A 15,731-nucleotide genomic window follows, 5' to 3' on the forward strand; every position below is an offset into this window, starting at 1 on the left:
TGTCAAGACTCAAGATTTCTAAGAGGTACAAGCTAAAGATCATAATGATTTATGCACCAACATCGAGCCATGATGATGAAGAGGTTGAAGAAATGTACACCGAAATTGAGAGTCTTCTAGATGAGCAGAAAACCCACTACACTATTATTATGGGAGACTTCAATGCTAAGGTTGGAAAAAGACAAAACAGCACAGAAAGGGGAACTATAGGAAATTTTGGAATTGGTGAAAGAAATGAAAGAGGTGAAAGACTTGTGGAATTTGCAGAATCTCAAGGACTGTCAGTAATGAACACTTTTTTCAAGAAAAGGGTGAACAGAAAGTGGACATGGAAAAGTCCGAATGGATTAACTACTAATGAAATTGACTTCATCCTCACTAACAGAAGATATATTGTGAATGATGTTACCGTCCTGAATAAGGTAAATGTTGGAAGTAATCACAGAATGGTAAGATGTACACTTGATATAGATGTAGGAAAGGAAAGGAAAAAACTGACTCGAGTAAATAATACAAAGGTCTTAAAAATAACAGAAGAGGAGAAAAAGCAGTATGTACTGGAACTTAAGAACAAGTTTGAGCTTCTGCAGACTGCTCAGGACCAAGATATCGACGAGGAATATTACAACTTTTTGAAAGTGATAAAGCCCAAGAAACCTATAGGGAAAAAGAAATCCAAAGAAGAAAAAATTAGTCAAGAAACACTTGTCATGATGAACCGAAGACGACAAATGAAAAGCAAGAAAAACACTGACAGGGAGAAAATTGAGTATACTGAGTTATGCAAAGCCATTAGAAAGAGACTCAGAGAGGACATAAGAAGATTTAACACAAGAAAAGTAGAACAAGCATTAAGGGAAAACAAAGGATTTAAATCAGCAGCCATGAGCAGTAATACAGAAAGACAAATGATACTGAAACTGAAAAATAGTGATGGTGTACTTATAAACAGCAGAGAAGGCATAATTCAAATAGCAGAAGACTACTATAGAGAATTATACATGGAGCAGTGGAATGATGCCAGCAGTGGGGAAGATGGATTGCAAATGGATTACGACATACCCGATATTCTTCCTGATGAGGTAGAACATGCATTGAAGGAAATGAAGAATCAGAAAGCCCCGGGGGAAGATGAAGTTACTGTAGAGTTGTTAAAATTGGGAGGAAGAGACATAACACAAAAACTGGCAAGGCTCTTCACAAAGTGCATTAGAAAAGGTGTGACGCCTAAGCAATGGAATAATGCAATCATAGTTTTGCTGCATAAGAAAGGAGATAAATCAGAAATTGGAAATTATAGACCAATTAGTTTGTTATCCCACATCTACAAGTTGTTCACAAGGGTCATTTCTAACAGATTAGAAAGAATACTTGATGAGAATCAACCGAAAGAGCAAGCTGGCTTTAGGACAGGATTCTCAACTATGGATCACCTTCACGTAATATCACAGCTAATGGAGAAAGCAAATGAATATAAAACACCATTATGCCTGGCATTTGTGGATTATGAAAAGGCATTTGACTCCATACAGCATAAGGCAATGTTTCGGGCACTGGAAAGACAAGGCATAGATACTCCATATATTATGATTTTGAAGAAAATATATGAGAGTGCTACATCCTTTATTAGACTAGACAAAGAGAGTAGCAAATTTAAAATCGAGAAAGGAGTTCTACAAGGAGACACAATATCTCCGAAGCTGTTTACTGCTGCCCTTGAGGAAGCTTTCAGAAGATTAGACTGGTCGCAGAAAGGAGTCAACGTGAACGGAGAGTACCTAAACCATTTACGATTTGCAGATGACATTGTGGTCATAAGCCACGATCCCAAAGAATTAGAGGAAAATCTTAATCAGTTATGCACAGTTAGTAAGGATTTTGGACTAAAGATGAATATGGCTAAAACAAAAGTAATGATGAACAAGTATGCCACAGAAAGGGAAATAATGATTGAAGGAGCAGTAATTGAAAAGGTGGAGTCATATACTTATCTGGGACAAGTTATTAGCTGTAATAATGATAAATGGCTGGAAGTCAAGAGAAGAATAAATTTTGGATGGATAGCATTCAGGAAATATAGTCACATACTGAAGAGCAATATCCCAGTTTGTCTGAAACGTAAAATAATGAACCAATGTATACTCCCCACCATGACTTATGGAAGTGAAACTTGGGCACTCACCAAAAGAATGGAAGAGAAGCTGAGAACTACACAGCGAAGAATGGAACGAATCATATTGGGAATCAGACTGTTAGATAAGAAGAGAAACACATGGATTAGGCAACAAACTCAAGTAAAGGACATTCTTATCAAAACTAAAGAACTAAAATGGTCTTGGGCAGGACACATAGCTCGAAGACATGATGACAGATGGACTAAGAAAATAACAGAATGGTATCCAAGAGGAGCTAGAAGAAAACCTGGAAGACAAAGGCGGAGATGGATAGATGAAATTCAAGAGTTTGTGGGTAGTAAATGGATGGCCAGTGCTCAAAATAGAAGGAACTGGAAAGTTGCTGGAGAGGCCTTCATCCTGCAGTGGATTGAAAATGGCTGATAATGATGATGATCACGATCACCAGTATGGTTATTGTGATATAGGTATCACGATAACCATACTGGTGATTGTGATCAGATGGAAGGTTTCTAGATAGTGTAAGTGTTGGCTAATTGAATTGTTGACGATTAATTGATTTCTCCATTACTTTACATAGAGTAGAGGTAAATGCAAAGGACAATTATTTGATTTGAGGGATTTGTCACCCTATTTTAGGAATTCACTGGATATGAGCAAATTTCCAAGCAGAAGGGAAAGTACCTTTGGAATAAGAAAGTGAAAAAAGATGACACAGAACAGGAGTAAGTTCAGGAGCACTGGTTTTAATTAGAAGTAGAGAGATACCATCAGGAGCTTTTTTAGCACCAAGATTAATTAAAATCCTTCTGACATCCTCTTAATGGAAGACCACAGGAGGCACTGAATGGAGTATACTGGGAATGGTAGAAGGTGGCTTACCAACACCATGAATACATCAGCTAGAAGTAAAATAGGATGATGGTAGGTCAGCTTTATTCTTGATTGACGTGGCAATAGAACCATTTGGTTTTGAAAGAGGTGGGAGCAAAAATGGGCAAGAAGTGTCGCCAATAGCTTTGACAAAAGACCAGAATGCCCAACTACCATTTTGACAAAAAGTAAGTTTTCTATTCTTAGCCTGTTCAAAATATAGTTTTAACTGATTGATAACTGCTTTTCAATTGTTGAGAGGTTTGGTGTGGGCAGAAAATGAAGCTGGAGATTTCAATACAAGCCAGTTACGATATGCAACACTTTCATTCTTCTCTTGAACAGCCTTAGCACATTTAATGGAAAATCAGATAAAGCACAAGATTTTAAGATGAAGTGTGGAATAAAGGATTTCATACCTACAAGAATAATTTCACTGACACAATCTGAGCAAATGTTGGCATCAGAAGATTTGAAACAGTAATCTGACCAAGGATAAGAAGAAAAGAAATCTTGCAGAACATCCCATTTTGCATTCTTGTAATGCCAAACAACATGAGGATAAGAATAGCCACAAGAGAAAGAACCATTGGAGAAGAGATCATCACCAAGTTTTGATCTGAAGTGCCTAGAGGACCACTCACCTTGACCATGTACTTAGAAAGGTTGTCTGTAAGAAGAAGATCAAGCGTGTTGGCTAGATGGTTAGGATTGTTTGGTATTCTGGTAGATAAATAAATAATCTGAGTGAGGTCATTAGTAACTGCAAAAGCCTCAGCATCTTGCCCAGCTGGGTCCGTGTAACCAGAAAAAAGAAGCCAGCTGGAGTTGTGAACATTAAAACCAAGGAAAATTAACTCACTGTTAGAAAAATTTGGACTGGAGGAAGTCAAGTTTCAAAGAGGGGAAGTCAAAGAGTTCCAAGTGACTAGTGGAGTTGGGAGAACAATAGAGGTAACAGATGAATCAGACAAAATGTGACAGAGAGATTTTAAGTTAAGAAGATTGAAAAGAGGTGATCCAAAATTACTAAATCTCTGACAATGAATATCAGAACAGACATATGCACAAGTACCAACTTTGAAGCAAAAGGAATCATACAGCGAATAATTTGGACAACTGAGATGAGCAGTGCTTGAATTAACCGATAACTGGGATTCTGTCAAAACAAGTACATGGGGATTTGGCCAACTGTAAGTGAAAATGGACAGCAATATCACTGAAATTAGACCTGAGACCTCATATATTTCTGAAATGAATGAGGAAGTGTTTGGGAGGTTGATCTTTTCACAGATAAGTTTGATCTATTATTTTGACAATTCATAGTGTATTCAGAAGTAAGAAAATGGGTTTTTTTTGTTTTTTTTAATGAAAACCCCAAACATGAGAGGTATTAGAACCTACAGTACTTAGTACTGTGCATGAGTTGGAGGTTGAGAAGATGAAAGAAGATAATTGTTTACATTACAGTTGAACTTCTGTAGACTGTAATTTTCAGGAAATACATATGAAGGAAGGTTGTTCCAGAAAACGGCAGTTGAATGAATAAACGAGGAAGACGAAAAGTTGGTTCTGTGAGTTTGAAGTTGGACAGTAATTGGATGTTGGCTGCTGGCGGTACATGTTCGTACTGTTTTGAAAGAGAGCTAGAATTATAGAAGCCAATTCAGAGGAACAGTGCCCATGGAAGTATCTGTAGAAGAGGCATGCAGCAGAAACAGTGCATCTATGAAACAGCGAGTGGAGAGACTCTGTTAGAGATGAATCATTAATTAACCTAACTGCCCTCTTCTGAATGGAATCTAGAAGCCTGAGAGAGAGAGGTTTGGGGGCACCGCCCCAGATGTGGGAACAATATTCCATGGTAGGGCAGATCTGCGATTTCTAAAGAGTGAACAGCTGCTTGGAAGAAAAGTAACGCCAAAAGTGAAAGAGAAAACCAAGTTGTCTAGATACAAAGGAAGCAATATTTGTAATGTGCTTGTGCAAGAGAGAGATTAGAAAACAGGATAATCCCCAAAAGAGATATATCATCTTGCCTAGAAATCGGAGTGTCACCAAAGGTAAGTAAAAGGAGAAGAAAAATCCTTTATTATTATTAGCTATATGGTGCAAGGAAGCCTGAGGCTTATGCTGCACCACTCAATAAAAATTCCGCGAGTTACCGAGAGAGAGAGAGAGAGAGAGAGTCAAAAGTAGAAGGGAATCACCAAGAAGAAAAGATGATGGTATCCAGCTCAGGACCCTAGGTGTGCCAAGCCCATACTCAGAGATGTGAGCCCTTGGGGTAAAATTTTGTGAGATATAAGACAAGACGGAGTTTTAGAAGGATTGAAATCAACTAAATTGTCTTTGCCCCACTGGAAAATTACCTGGAGATCAGCCTTTAAGGAATTGATAGCGGATATTTGAGAAGTTGAAGATGATTGAACAGGGTGAGGTTTCTCAAACTGGAAAGTTGAATACAAAGTACTCTCATCAGCAAAACTATGGATAGGATTTCTGGTCAATGGAAGAAGGTCATTAATATACAAGAGAAAGAGTGGGGGAAAGAACTGAACCTTGGGGGATGCCAGCATTAATGGAGAAATTAGAAGATAGATAGCCATCTACCATCACCCTCAGTGAGCGGTCAGAGAGAAAACTGGATAACTAATTGCAAAAAACAGTTGGCAAACCATAAGATGGAAGCTTGTTTGAAGACCTTTATGCCAAACATGATCGAAAGCCTTTGAGATGTAAAGAGCAACTACTTTTGTTTCACCGAACTTTTCCATTGAATCTGTCCATAGATGGGTAACATAAGACAAAATATCACCAGTGGATCGATACTGATGGAATCTATACTGGTGATCATTGATCAGATCGAAGGTTTCTAGATAGTTTAAGAGTTGGCAGTTAATTGATTTTTCCATTACTTTAGAAAGAGTAGAAGTAATTGCAATGGAATTTCATACAGCATGTGGTGAGCACACATGCTGTATGAAATTTTTGGATGTGGCGTACGCACGGTAAGAATATACCCACCTCCTTGATAAAACATCGCCTCGACAGTGCTTCCACATATACACTATTCAGACTCCCTCCAGTTACTTTCTGGCAGAGCAGAGGCAGGAAGATTATACACTAGCTGATCCATAAGCCTCCTAGAGAGTTACCAATAGGTTTTGTCAAGTGGACTATCTAGAGGCCAGCCTGTGAACACCGTTTTAAAGCTGTACCCCTGAAATGTAAGGAAGATTGTACCTCAGCATGATTTGTATCATAACCTCAAGAGATTAGAAGTCATCTGCTACCCAGTATTGCCTGGTAACAAAGAAGGGTGGCATTCCTCCATGTAGTGTGGTGCCCACACAGCACGGAGCAAAATGAAAGCAAAATCTAAGCAATTAAATTGTAACATTAGAATCATGTAACGTACCCAGCATGCTATTCCATTTCGATGATCGAAATCCATGGCTAAACTTTCTCGAACAGATGTTGTGCTACTTCCTTCAACTAATGACCCGTTTAAATAAATATGTTGGATATTTACAGAATTGGCAAACAAAAGAGTTGTTATTTCATCTTCAGGTACTAAAAAAAAAAAAAAAAAAAAATTTATATATATATATATATATAAATATATTAAATGTTACAGTGGATAAAAAAAGGTTTTCAGTTGATGAAATTGTTTCAGTTAATGAAAGGCTAATAAGTCAGGTATGACAGATGCACCTAAAAGTGCAAAGCAGCATTAAAGGATGCAAGGTTATTTTTATTTTATTTGTATTTTACAGTACTAATTTTAGTTTACAGTTCACTCACCTTCTATTGGCTATGTAATTCAGCCCATAATTTTCTTAATTCATCATAACTTTTAGGATATTAACATTCTTTCACATATCTACTACACTTCATTTTCTACTATCCTCACCCTTCTAGTTTCTGGCATTCTGTGTAATTTTCACATCCATTTATGCATACTTTATTCAATATATTAACACAAACATATATATATATATATATATATATATATATATATATATACAGGGTGTCTCAAAAATATTGGTACAAACATTTAGGGGAGGTAGGTAACATCTAAAGGAATGTGAATCGCATAGGAACCCATAACCGGAAACGTCACCGTAAGTTGGTAGACGCTGTTCATCAGTTCGCGAGAGAGAAAATTTCTGGTTTACTCATTCAAGCAGTAGTTACCGCACGAAGAGCATGCATCGATATACGAACTGTGAGCTGGCAGACATGCACCAAGTGTATGGATTAGCAGAGGACAATGGACAAGCCGCTCAACAAATTTATGGAGAATGCTTCCCAGACAGACATGTACCGGACCACCGTTTGTTTGCACGTGTGCATCAAAATTTGTGCAATTATGGGTCATTTAGAGTTAACAGGAGTAGTGCAGGCAGAACACATTCGACGCGAACTCCCGCCATGGAAGAAAGTGTGTCGAATGCCGTCCAGAATAATCCTACTACCAGCACACGTGCCGTTGCCTCTGCCTTAGGAGTGTCTTGTTGCAGTGTACAGCGTGTCTGGCACGACGATTTCTTATACCCGTTTCATCACCAAAGGGTTCAGTTACTGCTCCCCAAGATCCTCATGATCTTGGGGAGCAGTAACCTATGTTTTGTTCACGGATGAGGCTTATTTCACTTGGGAAGGCTTATTCAATCAGCACAATGCTCATGTGTGGGCAAACGACAACCCACACGGTGTGCGCCCCCATGCGGCACAACATCGCTTCGCAATAAATGTGGGGCAGGTATGCTCGGTGACTGCTTAGTCAGCTCATACCTGTTACCATCCCGCATGAACTCCGCTAAATATCAGATCTTTCTTGAACAAGTTCTATCAGGGTTACTTGACGATGTTCCAGCAAATGTGAGACGCAACATTTGGTTTCAACATGACGGGACGCCTGCCCATTACGGAAGACGTGTTCGTGACCATTTGAACAGGTGTTTTGGGCGTCGATGGATTGGCCATGGTGGACCCGTTGCCTGGCCCTCACGCTCACCTGATTTATTGAGCCTTGATTTCTTTCTGTGGGGGGCCCTCAAATCTATCATGTATGAATCGCCTGTGGAGATGGAAATGGATCTTGTGGCGAGACTCATCTGCGCTGAAGAAACTCTAGGTGTGTTCGACCGTGTCCGCCAATTCGTGCTGCGTCGGTGTCACACGTGCATCGCGTCTCATGGTGGAACCTTCGAGCATCTGTTGTAACATCATGAAATGCATCCATCTCGTACTCCATTGTTAATATTATGTCAAATAAATGTTTGCCACTAATTACTGTCTTGTGTTATTTCTGCTTCTTGTGCCCCTGCTACTACTTTCCCGTGACGTTTCCGGTTATGGGTTCCTATGCGATTCGCATTCCTTTAGATGTTACCTACCTCCCCTAAACATTTGTACAAATATTTTTGGGACACTCTGTATATATAATTAAAACTATGTAAACTAGGCTATTTTTTTCCCTTTTAATTCATTTAAAATACAATGGAATGTCAATTATCTATCTTTGTGACAAATAAAATTTCACCACCATGAGTAGAGAACTGCCACAACTTTCTCACACATTGCTACAGAGTAATCGAAACCTTATGAAATGCACTGCGATACTTATTTGTTTATAAAGTCAAAAAAAGCCTGATTTTGTACAAAGGAAACTTAAAGAAACAGGAGAGAAAATTTTAGATCAACTGTTTACTCAGCCATTAGAGAGATAATGAGTATCCACTGCAATATCATTCAAATAAATGTTAAAAACTTCAATTTATTTGTAGCATATAATACGATAGTATAATATACAAAACCTTGTAGGTAGAATCCCATTACAATAAGCTTCTAAGATGAATATTGCTAAAATGAATCTTTTGAATAATTATTTCAAAAAATTCATTATTTGCATAAACAAATTATGCTGCACTTTTTAACAAACATAAGTAGTAAGTTCTTTATTTTAAAAACTTAAGTTAACTGCCAAATATTAATAAAAAGTAGATTCCTACAGGGAATAAATAAATAAATAAAAAATAGAGAAAATCACACTTGGATCTGCCAGGCCATCTAGATTTATTTCATGTTAGAGAATATGCTGCAGTAAAGTCAACCTGTTCAAAAAGTAAAATGAAAATGTGACATAAATATTGTCACATGGTCTAATGCATAAAAAAAAGGCATAAGACATAAAGACATAACTGGTCCTTGAGGTTGTCACAAACATTCTCTCAGATATGCCAGACAAGCTGTACTTGCTACATGGGAGTCTAAAACGCTTATGGAACTGATATTCGGGTGACACTTAAGTCAAGTGGACCCAATTTCGGCGAAGTCCGGATGGTCTGTGACAGCCAAATCCTCTGCTTGCAGCTTCACGATGGTGGGACTGTTAGTAATCTTGGGTATAACCTCCATGCACAAATACATGGTGGGTGACACCCAGGTGTGTACCAATGTAAGCAGGGGTCGAGGTGTGGCGCCCACACCACATGGAGGAACGCCGCCCCTCTATGTTACCAGGCAGTACTAGGTGGTAGATGACTCTCATCAACCGGTGAAATACCACCACTTTGCTTATTGGAGGCTTGAAGTGGTGGAACCCATGTTTAGTCTCTAGAGCTAAGTTCCGGTCAACCCTTCCCTATCTCTTCCATCATGCAGTATGATTGATGACTTTTGAGGTTATGATGAACGTCGGGCGAGATCCATTATTCCTTACATTTCGAGAGTACAGCTCTAAAACGGTGTTCGCAGGCCGGCCACTAGTTAGTACACCGGACTGAACCTATTGGTTCAGTCCGGTGTACCTTTAACTCTCTAGGAAGCTTCCGGATCAGCTAGTGTATAATCTTGCTACCTCTACTCTGCCAGATAGTGACTGGAGGGAGTCCGAGTAGTGTGTATGCGGGGAGCATTGTCGAGGCCACGTTATATCAAGGATCTGGGTATATTCTTACCACATGTACGCCATATCCAAAAATTTTAATTACTTCATACAGAATGTCCCACCTACTTTTTCTTACTATTGAATACACCATGAATTGTCAAACTAATAGAGCAAGCTTATCTGCGAAAAGATCTAAACCTCCCAAGGACTTCCTAATTCATTTCACAAATATACGTGGTCTCAATTCTAATCTCAACGATGTCCATTTCCACTGGCAGTCTGCCAAACCCCATGTACTTTTTCTGACAGAATCTCAGTTATCGGTTGATTCATCTACTGCTCATCTCAGATGCCCAAATTATTCGCTGTATGATTCCTTTCACCTCAAAGGTGGTACTTGTGCATATGTCCGTTCTGATATTCCCTGTCAGAGACTTGGAAATTTGGAATCTCCTCTCTTTGATCTTCTCTGGCTTAAAATCTCTCTACCTCAATGTGTCAAATTCATCTGTTGTCTCTACCGTTCTCCCAACTCCACTAATCACTTGGAGCTCTTTGACTTCCTCTCTTTGCAACTTGACTTTCTCCAGTCCAACTTTCCTAACAGTGAAGTAATTTTCCTTGGTGATTTTAATGTTCACAACTCCAGCTGGCTTCCGTTTTCTAGTCACACCGAGTCAGCAGGTCGAGATGCTGAGGCTTTTGCAATTACTAATGACCTAGCACAGATTGTTCATTTACCTACAAGAATACCAGACAATCCTAATCATACAGCCAATACGATTGATCTTTTTCTCACAAACAACCCTTCTAAGTACACGGTCGAAGTGAGAGGTCCTTTAGGCACTTCAGATCACAACTTGGCGATTCTCCAATGGAGCCTTTATCTCATGGCTATTCCCAACCACGTGTTGTTTGGCATTACAAGAATGCAAAATGGGATGACCTGCGAGACTTCTTTTCTTCTTTTCCTTGGTCAGATTACTGTTTCAAAACTTCTGATGTCAACGTTTGCTCAGATCGTGTCAGTGAAATTATTCTTGCAGGAATGGAATCCCTTATCCCACACTCCACTTTAAAATCTCGTCATTTATCAAAACCTTGGTTTTCCTATAAATGTGCTAAGGCTGTCCAAGAGAAGAATGTTGCATATCATAATTGGCTTGTTTCTAATTCTTCAGTTTGATTTTCTGCCTACACCAAAGCTCGTAACAGTTGTAAAGCAGTTATTAATCAGTCCAAACTAGAGTTTGAACAGGCTAAGAGTAGAAAACTTGCTTCGTGCCCTAATGGTAGCCGAGCATTCTGGTCTCTTGCCAAAGCTATTGGCCGCAACTTTTGCCTATCTTTGCTCCCACCTCTGTCCAAACCAGATGGTTCTGTTGTCACTTCAGCCAAGGATAAAGCTGATCTGCTAGCATCCCATTTTTCTTCCAGCTCATGTATTAATGATCATGGTAAAACACCTCCCACCATTCCCAACACGCTCCATTCAATGCCTCCTGTGGTCTTCCGTCAAAAGGATATCAGAAGGATTTTGATGAATCTTGATGCTAAGAAAGCTCCAGGTCCTGATGGTATTTCTCCACTTGTTCTCAAAACCTGTGCTCCTGAACTTGCTCGTATTCTTTGCCGCCTTTTTTCACTTTCTTATTCCAAAGGTGTTTTTCCTTCTGCTTGGAAATTTGCTCATATCCAGCCAGTTCCTAAAAAGGGTGACAAATCCCTCCCATCCAATTATCGTCCCATTGCAATTACTTCTACTCTTCCTAAAGTAATGGAGAAATCAATTAACTGCCAACTCTTAATGTTGTTGTTGTTTTGGTTTTTAGGAGCATTAGCAACTAAGGCCATATTGCTCCGGGATATGCGGTGGTCATTCCCTGACCTTTCCGCATCCTCCGTATTTGGTGGTGACGGGCTCGAACCCCGGTCTAAATCAAGAAGCGTGTGCTACGCACTACTGCTCCTTCCCACCTGGCTACGGACCGCCAACTCTTAAACTACCTAGAAACCTTCCGTCTGATCAACGATCACCAGTATGGATTCCGTCAGTGTCGATCCACTGGAGATATTCTGGCTTATGTTACCCATTTATGGACTAATTCAATGGAAAGGTTCGGTGAAACACAAGTTGACTGTTTTTAGTAATTGGTTATCCAGTTTTCTCTCTGATCGCTCACTGAGGGTGATGGTAGATGGCTCTGTGTGTTCTAACTTCTCCACTAATGCCGGTGTCCCCCAAGGTTCAGTTCTTTCCCCCACTCTTTTCCTCTTGTATATCAATGACCTTCTTCCATTGACTGGAAATCCTATCCATAGTTTTGCCGATGATAGCACATTGCATTCAACTTTCCATTTTGAGAAACCTTGTCCTGCTCAATCAGCTTCAATTTCTCGAAAATCTGCTACCAATTCCTTAAATGCCGATCTTCAGGTAATTCTCCAGTGGGGCAAAGACAACTTAGTTAATTTCAACCCTTCTAAATCTCAGTCTTGTCTTATATCTCGCAAAAAGGATTCTTCTGATCCTATGCTTATCTTTAGTGACACTCCGATTTCTAGGCAAAATGATATATCTATTTTGGGGATTACCCTGACTTCTAATCTCTCTTGGCACAAGCACATTACAAATATTGCTTCCTCTGCATCTAAAAAACTTGGTTTTCTCTTTCGCTCTCGCCGTTACTTTTCTTCCAAACAGCTGATCACTCTGTATAAATCGCAAATCCGCCCTGCCATGGAATATTGTTCCCACATCTGGGGTGGTGCCCCCAAAACCTCTCTCAGGCTTCTTGATTCCATTCAGAAGAGGGCAGTTAGGTTAATTAATGATTCATCTCTAACAGAGTCTCTCCACTCGCTTTCTCATAGATGCACTGTTTCTGCTGCATGCCTCTTCTACAGATACTTCCATGGGCACTGTTCTTCTGAATTGGCTTCTATAATTCCTGCTCTCTCCTTCAAAACAGTCCAAACACGTGCCGCCACTAGCCAACATCCATTTACTGTCCAACTTCAAACCCACAGAACCAACTTTTCATCTTCCTCATTTATTCATTCAACTGCCGTTTTCTGGAACAACCTTCCTTCATATGTATTTTCTGAAAATTACAATCTACAGAAGTTCAAGTCCAATGTCAACAAATATCTTCTTTCGTCTTCTTAACCTCAAACCCAAGCATGGTACTAAGTACTATAGGTTCTAATACTTCTCGTGTTTGGGGTTCACATAAAAAATAAAATAAAAAAATAAGACAAAATACTGTCACATGGCAATTAAGGTATTAAATACAACATATAAAATCAATAATATATGACTGAATTAATGTATATATCTACTCCAAAAGTTTTAACAAAATGTTATACATGTATAACATTTTGTTCAAAGTTTTGATTTTAAAACAAATTTTACATATAATAGCAAACATATTCAGAAATATAGTACAGGAGGTACAACTTATTCTTACCTTTCATATATTAATTATGTAAATTCTGTTATTAACATTTTTCCCCCATATAAAAATTCAACTTTAGCAGAATCAAATATATGTGGATACTGCAGGAGTTAAAAAAACATAATCACTAAAATAGATAGAAAACATAATGAAGGGAGATAAAAATAAATCATTTTTTTACCACTTCTTTTAAAAGCTCTATTTCTCTTTTATTCCCAGTAAAAAAAAAACACTGCCATACTTACAAAGCACCACATTGTGGGCTACAATATAGGCGACACAGTGATATTCAATTTTCCAATACATTTTACTAGAACATTTTAGGTTGACTTTACAAATAATTTGTTGTACTAAATTTTTCATCAAAACTATAAGATAGTTCAAACAAGTTAATAAAAAGCACTAATAATAATGGAAGTGCTAGGACCTAGAAATATTTTTTTAAATTAAATTTTTGTTAAATGGTACTCACTGTAACAGGATTTTACTATATTGTACATGATATATTGTACATAAGATGACTAGTCAACATAAAAATAAATTTCAAATCTTACTTTAAAAAAATATTCAGTCTATATATCAGCATAAATACAATACAACTGAAACCTATTTAGTAAAAGTTCATAGGCATGAGTAAACAATCCATAATATGAAGGTTTTCTTTCATCTTATAGAGAATTTTTTGAATTTTTTGTAGGGTTCTTTTTTGCCAATATCAGTAAACATAATGCAGATACATTAATTTTTAGAAATAAAAATCTGGAAAAACGCATTTTAAAAGCAATTGCAATGCAAAAAGCAATGGGCACAAAGTGGCAAGAGTGCTGTGACTCAGGGAAGAACTGAGGGGGGGGACAATTCTCCAATGCATCACAGCCTAAAAAATTGTGCAGCTTGTGAAATGTTTGCTGAACTCTCTGGAACAGAACATGATCTAGCCAAGAAGGATGTTTTTTTGTGTGCTAGGTGCAGAGAGTCTCTAGAAATTAGGTGCCGACTCAGCATTCATGGGTCTATGAGAGCTGGAATTGTAGGGTAGATGCCTGCGAAGAAATTAATACGAGGGACCCATCGAGTTCTCAGCTGCCCAACTCAATGCCAGAGCTCACTCTTGTGCATCAGGAAACAGAGTTGCAATCTCCAAGAGGCAGAATGCGCTGGTCACACAGGAGTTAGTTATTGTGGGCGACTCTATTGTCAGGGAGATGGGTAATATATTTTGTAAAAAGAATAGACCGAATAGGGCTAGGGTATGTCTGCCAGGGGCAAAAGTTGATGATGTTGTGCAGATATCATCTTTTAAGGGCACAAAGGGCAATATTGTTGTATACATTGGCACTAATGACATTAAGAGTAGATCTGCAGATTTCCTAAACAAGTACAGATCAATGTTGGAAAAAAGTTGTGAATTAGGGTTAAATTTGAAAATGTCTGCAATTCTGCCCAGACACGATAGGAGGGAGTACATGATGAGAGCCTTGTCAATCAATTCGGCCCTGGAGAGACTGTGCAAGGCTCGTGGGGTACAATTTTTCTCACAGTGGTCTGTGCTTGTTAACAGGAGAGACTGTTCCTACAGGGATGGGATACACTTAAATAGAAGGGGTGCAAGGGTGTTTGCTGATGCTATCGAGGCAATGTTAGGTAGGTCGAAAAACTGCTAGCTTGGGGCGATTCACAGACTAAAAGGTTAAGAGTTGCGGCAGGCAGAGGAGAAGGTATTCTCCTCTGCTGCTTCTCCTCTGGTAAGGTATCTTCTTCTCCTCTGGAGGATTCTTACAGTACTTCTATTAGAATGAGCAGCAGCCTGGAGGGCAGGGTGCTGGGGGTTTCAGGGACTGATGGCAGTCATCATGAAACAAATAAATGGGCTGTGTTAGGGTAATTAAGAATAAAAATAGGTGCTTCTTGTATACTTGCATATACACCAATGCTAGAAGTATAGCAATTAATTTGATGAATTTGAAGTGCTGGTCAACACATCAAAGGCGGATATTATTCGGATATCAGAGACGGTTGTTGTTGTTGTTATTTGGTTTTTAGGAGCATTAGCAACTAAGGCCATATTGCTCCAGGATATGCAGTGGTCATTCCCTGACCTTTCCGCATCCTCCGTATTTGGTGGTGACGGGCTCGAACGCCGGTCTAATCAAGAAGCATGTGCTACGCACTGCTGCTCCTTCCCACCTGGCTACGGAGGCGCCCGATATCAGAGACGGAGTGTCACAAGATATTAGGAATGCAAAATTGAATTTGGGGAGTATAACGTGTACAGCAAGGATAGACAGGATACGAAGGTAGGAGGGGTTATGCTGTTAATTAAAAAAAACAAAATCTAAGGAAGTGCATCCAGTTGACATAGATGGA

The 15,731-nt window shown here is 39.0% G+C and overlaps 1 protein-coding gene across 1 annotated transcript in view; it reads right to left on the reverse strand.

Annotated features, from left to right (window-relative positions):
- Nucleotides 1–15,731, reverse strand: part of LOC150075985 (prolow-density lipoprotein receptor-related protein 1-like) — a 1,358,636-nt gene that overhangs the window by 1,220,400 nt on the left and 122,505 nt on the right. Inside the window, 1 exon segment of the mRNA XM_090387555.1 lies at nucleotides 6,430–6,584. Coding sequence (XP_090243681.1) covers nucleotides 6,430–6,584 — 155 coding nt within the window.

This window comes from Mastigoproctus giganteus, chromosome 13, assembly GCF_048544385.1.
Source record: "Mastigoproctus giganteus isolate SK-2022 chromosome 13, ASM4854438v1, whole genome shotgun sequence".
Lineage (NCBI taxonomy): Eukaryota > Metazoa > Arthropoda > Arachnida > Uropygi > Thelyphonidae > Mastigoproctus > Mastigoproctus giganteus.